At 42.7% G+C, this 12852-nt stretch overlaps 1 protein-coding gene across 3 annotated transcripts in view; it reads right to left on the bottom strand.

Annotated features, from left to right (window-relative positions):
* TBC1D8 (TBC1 domain family member 8) overlaps nt 1-12621 on the bottom strand; it is a 49177-nt gene extending 36556 nt beyond the window's left edge. For all 3 annotated transcript variants that reach the window (XM_014249320.2, XM_088051083.1, XM_088051082.1), the window contains exon 1: nt 12398-12621. In XM_014249320.2, the coding sequence (XP_014104795.1) occupies nt 12398-12524 (127 nt within the window). In that variant the 5' untranslated portion in view covers nt 12525-12621. The remainder of the gene's footprint in view (nt 1-12397) is intronic.
* Between the last annotated feature and the right edge of the window lie 231 nt (nt 12622-12852).

The raw sequence follows: 12852 nt of genomic DNA, 5'->3' as shown, positions 1-12852 counted from the left end.
ATTAACCTAACACAAAGGAACTGATCTCCATCTCCAAAAGGTTTGCCAGCCCTTGGCACCACATGCTATTTTAAATGTGGCATTCTCCAGTCCATCACCCAAGTGATTAATGGAAATAATGGAGACCTACAAAGTCCTAATTGCCATCTCACTTGGATGACAAACGACAGCTAATTAATTTGAGTATAACACAACCAAACAGCATTTCAACCACTTTCTGGTCTAGGAGCTGTAAGAAGCTCACATGGAACAGCATCAATAACCTGAGAGCAAAGAAAATTATATTAAATACTTCCTCTTTGCATACACACACAATATCGAGGATGCTTTCAAAGCCAAGCAGAATTTGACACAATATATATTAAAACTGTACAGTGAAACATTATTTTTCAACAGCAGTTTGCTTCTCACTTAGATATGTGACCAGATACTACACCCATCTATTTAGAATGGAGATCCAAAATTGCTACATGCTCTCCTATACAAGAAAAAAGCATAAAAACTCATCCTAGTATAAAAGGTAGTAAATTAGCTGTGCTCACAGAAAACAATGTGCAGAAAACTTTAATGTGCACTCTTCAAAGCAGTTGGATTAAAGCAAGTAAGAGAGCATCAAATGATTCAGAGAACAAAAATACGGTTTAACTTTCAAATTTCAAAAGAATTGAGATGCCACAGGAAAGAAAAAGAAGAAGAAATTTCTATGCTGTGTGTGTTTTCCCCTGATGATAGCCCTAGGAGAAAGATTTCTTTTTCATTTCACTAAAGTCATAGAAAAAAAAGTCAACTAACAGCAAGCGCTACCAAGATCCCTAGAGAGTGCTTAATGAACATCTGATTTGTGGAAGAACTTTTTTCTTTCAGAAACCATGAAAAAACACATGAAAGCACAGAAGTAGCTGCTAAGTTTTGCTTTACTAATTCTTAGCCTGTGCAAAATTAATTCCTTTTTCTCTTCCCGAATAACAGACCAGAAAACGCAATTCCTCTTCTCACTTTTTACTTCTGCTTACAATTTCCATTTTGCTTACAAACTATTAAAAAGAAACCCATTCCTCCTTCAACTGTACAAAGAAATAATCACCTCACTTTTCTAAACTACCCATAGCTAAAATATGAACTCAGGATGACAAAGGGGAGCCAGAACTAAGATGAAGAGAAGAAAGAGTGTGTCCATCAAGATACCTGTGAGAATAAAGCCCAGGTGGCCTGCCCCCTCTACGAGGGCTTTGCAAGGGAACAGCAAGCCCACATATAAATCACTCTTAAGCCATTGCCATGGCTGACAAGGAGTCCTGTCCTGTCCCACCCCTGACAGGAGGGGCTGCAGTGGGGTTGCTGCAGAGGGGATGTAAGGGCAGCAATGGAAAATAAGAGCAAGTACGGCTAAAGTTGAGCAAGCACAAAAAGGGGGTCCCATCCCCACGTTGGGGGCTCGTTTATTTTTTGGATGAGAGACTGAGAGAGGTAGAGAACAGGTAAAAGAGATTACTAAGAATGCATTTACAGAAGCATGAAAAGGATTCAACACTAATATATACACCTTGGCCAACATGATAATTGAGCAGAAACTGTGGTAGCAAGAAAATTACAAAAAATAGAGGCAATTTTTTTCCAGTATAAGTTGCCTCATAATTCATTCAACGTAACTTTTGCATTATAACATTGAAAACCAACCAGCCTAAAGATCCCCGAGTGAAGAAATAACAGTACACACTGATTCTGAAACCTGCTTTCAAAAATACCCAGCTTGTGAGCAAACACCTTTCTCATAACATGTCCAAACAGCTGGTTCCATGCAAGGGTCTCTTACAAAACAGAATCTGTTTAAAAAACAAAAGGGTATCTGGCTAGCAAGGTAAATTACATTAAGAGCCTCTGGCCCACATACTGATGCATCAGCTTGCCTTCAGTCAGGGTGACGCAGACCTCTTCCACAACAGTGAAACCATTTATACTTCAAGACAGCAAAAAAAGAAAAAGAAACAGAAGCAAAGAGAACTGCTAGCCTGGTTTTCTTACCAAAATGCCTTTTTTTTTTTTTTTTTTTTTTTTTTACCCCATATGAGATAAAACTTTTGGGAGGAACTTAGAGTAGCTCTTCCCCTTTAATGAGCCACTTCACCAACTTCTTGTCTGTTTTTTGACCTCCCAAGACACAGAAATATTTTGGGAAAAGCAATTAACTATACAATAACCATGCTATGGAGAGCTGCAGACATGGGTTTACAAAGACTTCCACGAAAGACCACTGACAGAACATTGCAGGTTCCTAAGAAGGTGCAAGTTTCTTCAAGCAGAAAGAATATTTTTAGGCTAAAATTCACATACAAATATCTGGTGTAATATGCATACTTTTAACACATATGGAGAAGAAGACAGGAGAAGTGGAAAGACACTTTTCTACTGAAATTACATGTTTCTCCTCAATGAATCTAAACGCTTCAGCTGGAAGCTGCATTTCAGATAGAGGCAACATCATCTATATTTTTCAGAAGTAAATTTATAAAACATATCTGGAAAACTCACTAGAAATCCCATGCTTTACATGCATCTAGTTTCATGCATGAATGAAATTTGATTTTCTTCTTGAAAAATTTCTTTTTTCTTGAATGAAGAAAACTGGATACCTTCAAGTAACACAAGCCTGTTGTACTTCCGATTCCACATCTATTTGTATCAAATATACATGCATACTATGGATACAAGAAATAAATTGAAGCATAAAAATTAGCAAGAAACAATTTCAAATTCTACAACAGGTAGATACTGTCTCTCCTTTACAGAGGTCAACCTGTAACCAGATAGAACACAAACAGGACATCATGCACTATGAATTTGCTGAGTATTTCTTCACACACAAACAAACAAAAATATTAATCAAGGATATTTCTATAAGGATCAGGTTCTCAAATGAACTATCAAAAGTGCACTACTCCTCATCTTTGAAGATATGGTTTCTTCCCCCACATAAAGATAAAAGACCCCATTACAATTTATCTTGTAACTAATAACTAATCTAGAAAAAGGAACATGTTTACAGTAAGTTAACTTTACACCAACTTCTACTAAATGTTCCATATCTTTCAAACTAAAGAATGCAGGCTCCTTTCCTGAATCACTGTTAATCATCCACATGGGATTTCTGAAATAGTTTTAAACTTTCAAGACATGGGGCAGAGGGTGAGTAAAGCTGAACTCAAACTAGAAACTCAAACAGAAAAACTATCTGTTACTTCCGTCTTTTATGACAATATTCAAGAGGCAGTCCAAGACACCCTCTACATATAGAAAAATTATTTCTACCTACCTCCACCATATATTAAAGGCCTTGAAGGGAAATTTTTTGAGAACTACTCAAAAATGAGGTGGCCACTTGGCTGCAAGGCAGAGGGACTTGGATTGATCACTTAGGAGTCTGGGACTAATAAATTAATAAACCCCTCCAAAAAACCCAAAAAAAACAAACAAAAAAAACAAAAAAAAAAAAAAAAACCCACCAAACCAAAAAGGGAAAAGGCCAAAGCTGCCACTGCTATTTTTTTTTCTTTTTGGGGGAGGGAGGGGGGTGTAGAGGGAAGAGGGAGGGAAAGAAGGAAAGAAAAAAAAGGAGATTTTAATCTAAGTGACAAGGACACCTGCGGTGTCACAACACTCAGCATTGTTATCCTTTCAGTTCTATTTATTTTTTAATTAAGACATCTAGTTACCACTGCCAGGATCTTTTGATTAACATGAACTCATCTATCCATTACAAATTGGGGAATAAAAGCCAATGCAGTTCAAAGAAGCAATTTCATGCAGTACCTGCAATTGGTCAGTAAGAAATTCTGATGTCACTTTTAAAATCTGGGGAGCAGCGGATCAGATGCGTAGAAGCAGCTGTTCCCACACAGCCCTGAACTTCCCAAATCAAGCATTTATACCCTCTCTACCACAATCAAAGGAGTGACAGAGAAGACACAGTCCAGCCTGCATCTCCAGCATCCTGGGGAACTCCTTTAGTCACTGTACAAACAAACTGACTGCTGCAGAAGCTTGAAGCAGAGAGAAAACTGTCCTTCCACTTCTCCTAAATCTACTTTGAAAAAATAATAATAATTGAGATTTCCATTGCACCTGAGACCAGCTCAGCTGCACAATGTGCAGCAATGCCTGATTTAAGAGTATCTGCCAAATCTAGCCCTTCCAAGAAAACAGGCACACGACCACCACCACACAAGCACTCAAACCAGATTGCCAAGATGCTCTCTGACTCCAAAGCTGAGGTTTTTCTCGGCTGCAGGCACCTGGCACTTCCAAAGTCAAGAAACTTATGGCACCACATGGTCTCTAGGGACTGCAGCAGCTGATCTGCAGGGACATGGAGAAGAGTACTTGGTGGCTACACTCATTTGTATCACGCCAAAGTCATGTTTTAAAGTACTCATACCCTCTTTTTTTCAATCAGACTAGGTTATTTTTGTAACAAAAAACCACCAAATTGGGGTATTTACAATTACAGCCACAGACCAGCATTGCTCCAGTGCAAAACCATGAAGTGAAAAGCTTCAGTGAAATTCATGCTTGGGAGCTCACTGCTGGTTGCTACATCTGCTCCTCCAGAGAAAGCTGGAGGCAGAAAGAAAAATGAGCCCAGTTGTCTGAAAAAAGCTGTACTTTTACTGGAAAGGAGAAAGCTCTTCCAGGAAGTGGAAGAAGCTAACAGTACAGTTTGCTTCCCAATGGCTGCAGTTTTATAAGGAGAGTTAATAGCTGCAAGAATCACTCTAAGCTGTTTAGGCATGTGAATTGGGAGGAAAGAACAAATAAAACAATTCAGATGATCATAAAAATAAAGGTGGGGTTTTTTTAAGGACAGTGAAATTGAACCAGCAGCTTCAATAAAGCAGAATTAATCTTGGCTCTTTGAGGCAGAGAAGCACTTCATATTCGGAATCCTAATTACACTTCTCCACATAGCTTCCTCCATCCCACAATGATTTGCAAACAATTAGAGTCTCAGAAGAACCAAGGTGGGCAGCAATTAGCCATGCCAGAGGAGGCAAGCAAACTGGCTGAAGGAACAGCCCACCACCAGGCAGAACACAGGGAGGGACACGTGGATGTACCCACTCCCTACCCCCTGCTCTCCAGCTGGAACAGAAAGATGCTTTTCACACCAACCAGGATAAGCTCAGCCTGACCTGAAAAGGGCACTCCTAGGAGAGCACCAAATAGCACAAATCACTTGCCTGGCTCTGCAAGGCATCTCAGAAACTCACTCTAGGACCAATGTCCTTGCTGAGAGAGGGATGGGGAGACTATGAAGCTGATTCTCATCAGGCCTCAGCCACCCCACCACACAGGAGCCCTAACTTCTGACCACAACCCCATGGGTGGCCCAAGGCAAGACCCAGGGCTGAGATGCAATGAGGACCACTGCAGTCTCTATCCTCACCTCTTACAGCGCACCTAGAGAGTGCCAGGCTCTGGGCAGTACAGGCTAAGGTGGAAGCTTTTGAGCTGCACCAAGGTAGAATACAGCCCATGGCAGTGGTCATGAAGCTACTGTTGGCCAGTGGTGGCCCCCAGCATAAATGTTTGGGGACACCTCTAGATCTTTCAGATCTTCTTGATTTGATTTCTCTAAAATTTCAAAACTCAGATGTTTAGCATCTTGTTGATTTCACCCAGGCCACCCTAAAATCCATGTTTCTGATGGATAATAACACTATAAGTTATGCAAAGCTGCTAATAACAATGGATTAATGCAACCACACTGTCTTTGTTGAATTTTTGCAAAAATATATAAGCAGGTTCTGATACAATACAGTACCCATTCGAAAGTATTGATTACACTTCTACCATCAGGAAAAAAAGAGCTGCAGAACTTTTTAGGTAAGTACATAAGAAAAAGGATGCAGGGGGACTCCTCCAACGGCTGTAGGAAGGCTCTGTTTCCTTTGAAACGATAAGGGCTCACCACACTGAAAGATAAGCACAGACAACATTAGATTTCAGCACAAAGACCTAATGCTCCAAGTATTTATTCACCCAGGAAAATACCCAACATCCAAGTCCTTACATTACTTGTAGCACAGACCTTGCCAGATCAAACACTGCCACTGGGTAAATTTGTTTCGGTTGAATTGGGACTTTTTTCAATTTGGTATGTAGAAACAAATTGTTAACAAATTACTTAATCATTATGCCTAGGTCCCAGTGCTCTGGGGGGAAGGTAGACAGGAGAAATGTGAGGAGCTCAGGCATTTCCCTGTGGGGGTTGGTATCCCATGGTCTCCATGACTCCTATATCCCTGGATGTGATGCTGAGTGCTTGTGTCAGACCACCACATGCAGATGGAGACACCACACAGGAGGAAAAAGTGAGATGAATTATGCACTGTCTCTCCTGGAGTGGTGGAAATGGCATCCCCACACTGGAGCACCGATTATTTCTCCCCAGCACTGCTTCCCTATAGCTGTTTCCCCAGGTGGGCATGCTGCCATGGCAAAGCACTCACAGCTGCTTATCTCAGTCCTCTGCCATCAGTCCAGTTCAAGCCAAGCCTATTTTTATAGCCCTGAAGGCCACAGAGCCAAATGCTTTGGTTCTCGTGTTACAAGTAAAAATACCTGAAACTGTTTTCCACCTGAAAATGGACAAGAAGATGGGATATACAAGTTGCTGCTGCAGCCCTCTAAATTATTCAGACATGCACCACTACTTGGGAGAATATAAAAAAGTCTCTCTCTTTTTTTGCTGGGTGCTGTAAATAATGCTGAATAGACCAAACTAGTGCTACATTAACTCTGACACCACTGACATGCCCAATTATTTTATAGGGAAGATATTTTTTCCTATGAGGGTGGTGAGACACTGAAATAGGTTGCGCAGAGAAATTGTGGATGCCCCATGCTGGAAGCGTTGAAGGCCAGGCTGGATGGGGCTCTGAGCAACCTAGTGGGAGCAGTCCCTGCCCATGGCAGAGGGGTTGGAACTCGATGGTCATTAAGGTCCTTCCAGCCCAAATCATTGTAGGATTTTCCTGCCTTATTCTGTGCCATTTGGCCTCCACAGCATGAAAATAAAAAGCCACTGTAGGTGTTTACTGGATTAGTCTTGCACAAGGTCAGTCCCTATGCAGACACAACCCAACCCCTCTTTTCCAAGCACAGGTACTTCCTCACCTTTAATATTAGTATTTAACACACTGCTAACATTTCAATACAACCTGCATTTCACCGTAGCCATCTCAGCACTACAGCAGTGCTCAGGAGCAGGAAACTTACCCCAGAAATGCAGGCAGAGGGGGCCAGAGTGGCACACACAGATCAGGGGGCTCAGAGGTCAGGAACTGGGGTTTGCAGCTTTGCAGGTAGTAGCCTGGCACCCTGCTCCCCCTATCCTTCCTGTCAGCTCATGCCTTGGCCAAACACTCTAACAGAGAAACCATCCTCTTTGGAAAGCACTTGTAAGTATGCATTCTCTTTAAAAAAAATGTTACAGTAAAATAAAGAGAGAAAAAAGGAGAAAAAAAACCTGCTGATCTGAATTCCAGTTGTGGGCAAGGCTAGATAATGTTTTGACAAGAGTCCAAGCTTTCAATAAAGTATGCATATTTCTCCTTCTCCTGTGCAAGGCTTCAGAGAGATGTTTCTTAAGGAAACAAAACCATGAATACCGACAGTAACCTTTACCAATGTCCTTTATTAACATCAGTATTGTGACATCTTCTTCTCCTCAAACTGCTTAATTTAAAATGAAAGTGTTCTGTTGGATTTGAGGTTTTTTTCATTAGCACTCAGATTGAGCCTAACTTATTTTGGTATCCTGAAAATATCTTACAACAAAAAGGAATGCTTTTTTGAAAATTGTATTGGGATAGACCTTTTAATATGATTCTCTGGATATGCTACTCATTTTGCCTTTTGCCCTTCCAGGAAGTAAAAAGTACTATGGGGATTCTCATTTGCATTTCCTAGTAAAAAATCTGAGTCTTCATGTATTTTGGACTCTCTTCTGCTACAATGTAATAAACAGGGGCAATCTAGATAAATTCTCCATGTGAGTTGCTGGAATCTTCATCCACTATGGTCATCTTGCTGCCTTTCCCAGAAATAGACTCCATTATGAAATTATTTACTTCAGACCTTGGGAGATGTGCAGGGCCACTAAAAGCTGTGGTATTGACAATGATTACAGGACTACTCAGATAGTAGAGTATGAAAGAGCAGCAAAAGATGTTTTAATTTTTAATTTCCAGGAAAAATTTCCAGAGCTTATCAATAACCATTTGTCTGTATGCCTTAAAAAAACTGACACCCAAGCAAAGGGAAAATAAGGAAGAAATGTCTTATCACACAAACTAGTCAGTTCTCCACTCACAGCCAAGAGGTACTTGGAAGATGAGTTCAAAAGCTATAGTCCTGCAATAATTTTATTTAAAAGAAAAAAATAAATCCTAAGATGGAACTTGGAAATGTATTCACCATGCCTACCATGTTTATTTTTATTAAAGCAATAATAAGGTTTAGATTCATATATAGAAGATGCTTTTTTTCTGCCAGTCTATTATATTTAAAGTTGTGAACCATAAAGTTTTGTAAGAGCTGAAAAATAAATTAATTTCCTTTTAAAACGTTAGTCCTCTTCAAGCTCCAAATAATGCAAAACTATATCCAGCTTGGAAAGTACCCTAAGCTGAAAATGAAGGCTGGAAGAAAGGTAGGGGAAAATATCATAGCTAAATTAAAAACATGGGTAAAATGGGAACAAAACATAATCTTTTATTGATCTACTTCAAGGAAGAGTTTAAAGAAGCACTGTATCTCAACCAGACAAAAAGCTGCTTGAAACAAGAGTTCATTTTAAGGTCTTATTTAACCTTATTTATAAAAGGAAAGATTCACAAGTGTTGCTAAGTGGGTTTTTATAAGGAGTGTGTAATGTGAAGTACTGTATCAACAAAAACTGCAACACTAGCTGCTTGGGAAGAGTGAAAGACTACTCTCAGTCCAGCACTCATGATGAAATCTTTCCCAACACATCCCAGAGCAAGCAGTTTTGCTGTCAAAATGTAGAAAACAAAATCAAAGAGGAAGGTGCATGAAGGTTTCAACATTCTGTCCTAAAAATTAAAGTAGTGATTCACTTAAAGACTAAACCATCTTGCAGTATTTACCACAAGGCATTTGACAGTGTTTTTTACTACTGTCATATCAAGCTTATTATTAATATGTAACCTCAGACCCAAAGACATCAGCAAGTATTAAATCCAACTAACTTTGATCTGCTAATCATGGCTACATCACAAGCCTTTTCTGTAGGGATCACAACAGCGCTCTCCAATTAGGCAAAGAAAACGCCAGAATCAATAGACGTTGATGAACTAAATATTTTTTTAAATCGTTAACTTTAGTTACTAATTAAGAAATTATAATTCAGATTTTTAAGGTATTTCTAAACATTTTCAATTTCCTTATTAAGTCTCTGATCCAGCAGAGCTGTCAAGTAGAGATCCAGGTAAAGTGGCAAGTTAAGCACTTACTTGAAAAAGCATATCCCTAAGAAAGACAGAAACCACAATGAGACTGGTCAAGTAATGAAGAGTAAAACGCAACCCCCATCACTGTTTGTACCCTCTGCTTGCAAGCCCAGTGTGCATTTGGAAACTGCCCTAGGACACAAATTAAGTAACAGTAAGAAATGGAGTCTCTTACTTACAAACATCTGCTCAGCGTCTGACAAAAACAAAGTACACAAAGAAACACAGATATGGGGAAAAAAAGTGCTTTTGTGCAAGAGACCGTCTTTAGCGCATTCTTCCTCAGGAATTAAATCCACATAAAATACACCCTCCAGCTGTTCTAACTTACTATTACCTAATAGTTAAAATGCCCTAGTAGGAACAAAGAAGTGTCCTAGAAGAAAGACAGGCAAATATGATAACTGGGGCATAAAACAGATGCCCTCATGCAGGTTCAGTGCAAATACCATTTGGGGCAACATGCACAAGGGCAACTCAAACATTGCACACTTCTACCCTGCTGAAAGCAAATTATGTCACAGGTGGTCAGCTGCCCCATCTACACTTGTATGAAATCTAATATTCTGAGAGTTTTGTTCTGCTGATCCTACACGGGTTTAACACAGCCTCAGGATATGCAGCCTCCTCCTCCCCACAGGAGCTATGAGATTCTCTTCTACTGTGGCACCTGCTCTCATGTACAGAATCTTCACATCTTTGAAACTTCTTCCTTTTCATAAAATGTAACTGCAATTGGCTAGGGAACAAGGTATTAAAGGGGAAACAGATCTGGATATTGTTCTCACTACTTAAGCTTTGCTTCCCCAGTAAAGTAAACAAAAACTTCTAACTTTTGGCTTTACCACTTGGTAGATCATACTCTGAAATATGGCAGAGCTTTACTGCCCTTCTGCCAATTTGGAAAAGACAGGTACTAAATAAGTGTCTCTATAGTTATGTACAGCAAGAATCAGAAAGTAAGTTTTGCACTGAAAGCAAACACCAGCAAAGCCTTGCTGTTTCTCAGTACCCATCTCCATTTCCTTCATTGCAAGTAAAAACTGCAAAAAAAATTACACTATCTAACCCCAGCTATATCTAATGCTCTGTAACTCTTGCATGTTGGTTTTAGGACTCAAATTTCTAAGCCCCTTCAAATACAAACGTTTACAAATGGTTTAATGAACTGTCAGAATTTACAGCTCCCTTAGAAAATGTGCAAGGCAGCAATGGCTTTCCTTTGCCAGCCAAAAGAGATCTGAGCAAGCCTGTGCACCGTAGATTCAGCAAAATTATTCACATGAAACTTAACCAGAGAGAAAAGCAGTTTGTTTGCTTTAAGCTTGTAAATTTCTGTAGTGAAAAGCTCAGGCGTAAGGCATTAACATTTGTGAAACTGAACCTCATGATTGTCCTGGACCTAAATCAAGCAGCTGTAAACGGCTATTTTTAACTCTGAAAATTAATCCACATCGTCTTTACTGTCACAAAAGAGTGGCCTGACTGCCGCCCAGGCGAGCAGAAGAAAATAGGAGGTTGAGCATTTTAACTTGCTGGCAAAACTTCCATTTCATTAGTAATACATTGATAGCATGCAATCTACTAAGCCACAGTTCAGTTTTGTACACTTTATGGACAGGTAGGATAAGCTCTGATTTTACAAAAAACAAAAAATGAAAAAATAAAAGCAACAGTGCAGAAAGCAGTACTATCAAATGGAGTTCAGGAAAGAAAGCTTTAATAAGATAAATACCAAAAGTGGTAATGCAGCTTCTTAAACTCCATAGAAAATAGTGATTTTGAAAATACCTCACAATTCTTTCAAACATATAAGCTACCATTAAAAATTCTCACTTTATAATATTCAAAACAGCCTCTTTCGCTTTTAAGTAAGAATGACACGGTTAAACTATATTAATTCTCCAAAGCATTGTTTATTTTAAGTCAGTTGCTGCTGTCTTTGAACCAAAAGTTTGGCCCAAATTCCCTACGCTACAACGTCAGCGCAGCCTAACACATCATTCTCGCTGGAGTTACTCACGGATCTACACTGCTGCGAGGGTACAGCGTGATCCTTCTCCGTGTTTATCCTTCACTACGCGAATCTGGAGTGCCACATGGATATAACGTGCCGGATCGACAGCCACCAGAACCCGTAGCGTAATTAACGCAAAAAGTAAGACAGAACGCACTTTGCCACAACACTGAATTAACAACCCCCGCCCCGTAATGTCATGTGTCGTGCAAAAGCCAGGAGTTCTATATGTACTTATATAGCTCTCGTTGTAGAAAGGGGAGGCGAGCCGTAGGTCGCGGACGGTACCGGGGGCTACAGGCAGCACATCCCACTGTGTGCCCCCGGCATCTCTCCACCTCTCACCGCCGGCCGCAGGGACCTCCGCCGGGTCCGGCGGGCTGCAGCCCCCGGGGGCTCTCCCCAGCTGCATCCTCCAGCCACGGGCAGCGGCTCCGCACCGCCTGAGGGGCTGCGCACCCGCCCTTAGGCACGCTGAGAAACCCATCGAGAGGAGAGCGCGGGGAACTAACAATACAAGTGGCCTCAGCGCTGCTCAAGGCTACAGAAACGCGAAGCTGCTCCCCAGGCAACTCGCGGGGAGCCGGGGCGGCCCGCACCGCCCGGCCGGCGGCTGCCCCCGCACCGCCCGCGGCGGGGGACCCGCGGTGCCCGCGCTATGGCCGAGCCGGGCCACCCGCGCACGGCCCGAACAAAGAGGCCGCTCCCGCTCTCCGCAGCCCAACCTGCCGGCGGGTGCCCCGGCGCGGCCAAGTTCCCCTGGGGTAGACGCAGGGGGGATCTGCCCCCCGGCCCGGCCCGGCCCGGCCCGGCCCGGCCCGGCCCGCCGAACCCCCGCGCCACCAGGTACCCGTGAAGCGGCCGCCGCTGTCTCCGTGGCCCCGACGCCGCTGCAGGATGAAGTAGCCGCTGCTCTTCTGCGTGACCCACAGCTTGAGGGCGTTCTTCAGCAGCACCTCCTCGGGCTTCAGCCACATCTTCCCCCAGCTCGAAGTCCCGCTCTCTCCCCCCTCGGAGCTCGCCTGCCCCGCACGGCACCGCACCCCGGCCGCCCGGGTCACATCGCCCCCCGCGGGCTGTGCGGCGCCGGCTCCGGCTCCCTCGGTGCGGGCCCGGCCGCCGGGGAGGGGCCGAGGGAGGAGCCCCGGCACGGGCCGCCCTTCCCTCGGCGCCGGGGGCTCGGAGCGGCGGGGCCGTGCTGCTCCGCGTCCTCGGAGGGGACGGCGGGGAGCTCCGGCCGGAGGGAGGGGGAGCAGGGGGGAGTTCTGGTTCTCCCTTTCGGGGGTTCATGGCGCCCCGAACCGC

This window comes from Pseudopodoces humilis, chromosome 2, assembly GCF_049639895.1.
Source record: "Pseudopodoces humilis isolate 2021_Gansu_Grassland_sample_001 chromosome 2, ASM4963989v1, whole genome shotgun sequence".
Lineage (NCBI taxonomy): Eukaryota > Metazoa > Chordata > Aves > Passeriformes > Paridae > Pseudopodoces > Pseudopodoces humilis.
Note: the sequence above shows the minus strand (reverse complement) of the source record. Positions and strands in the feature narration are given on the sequence as shown.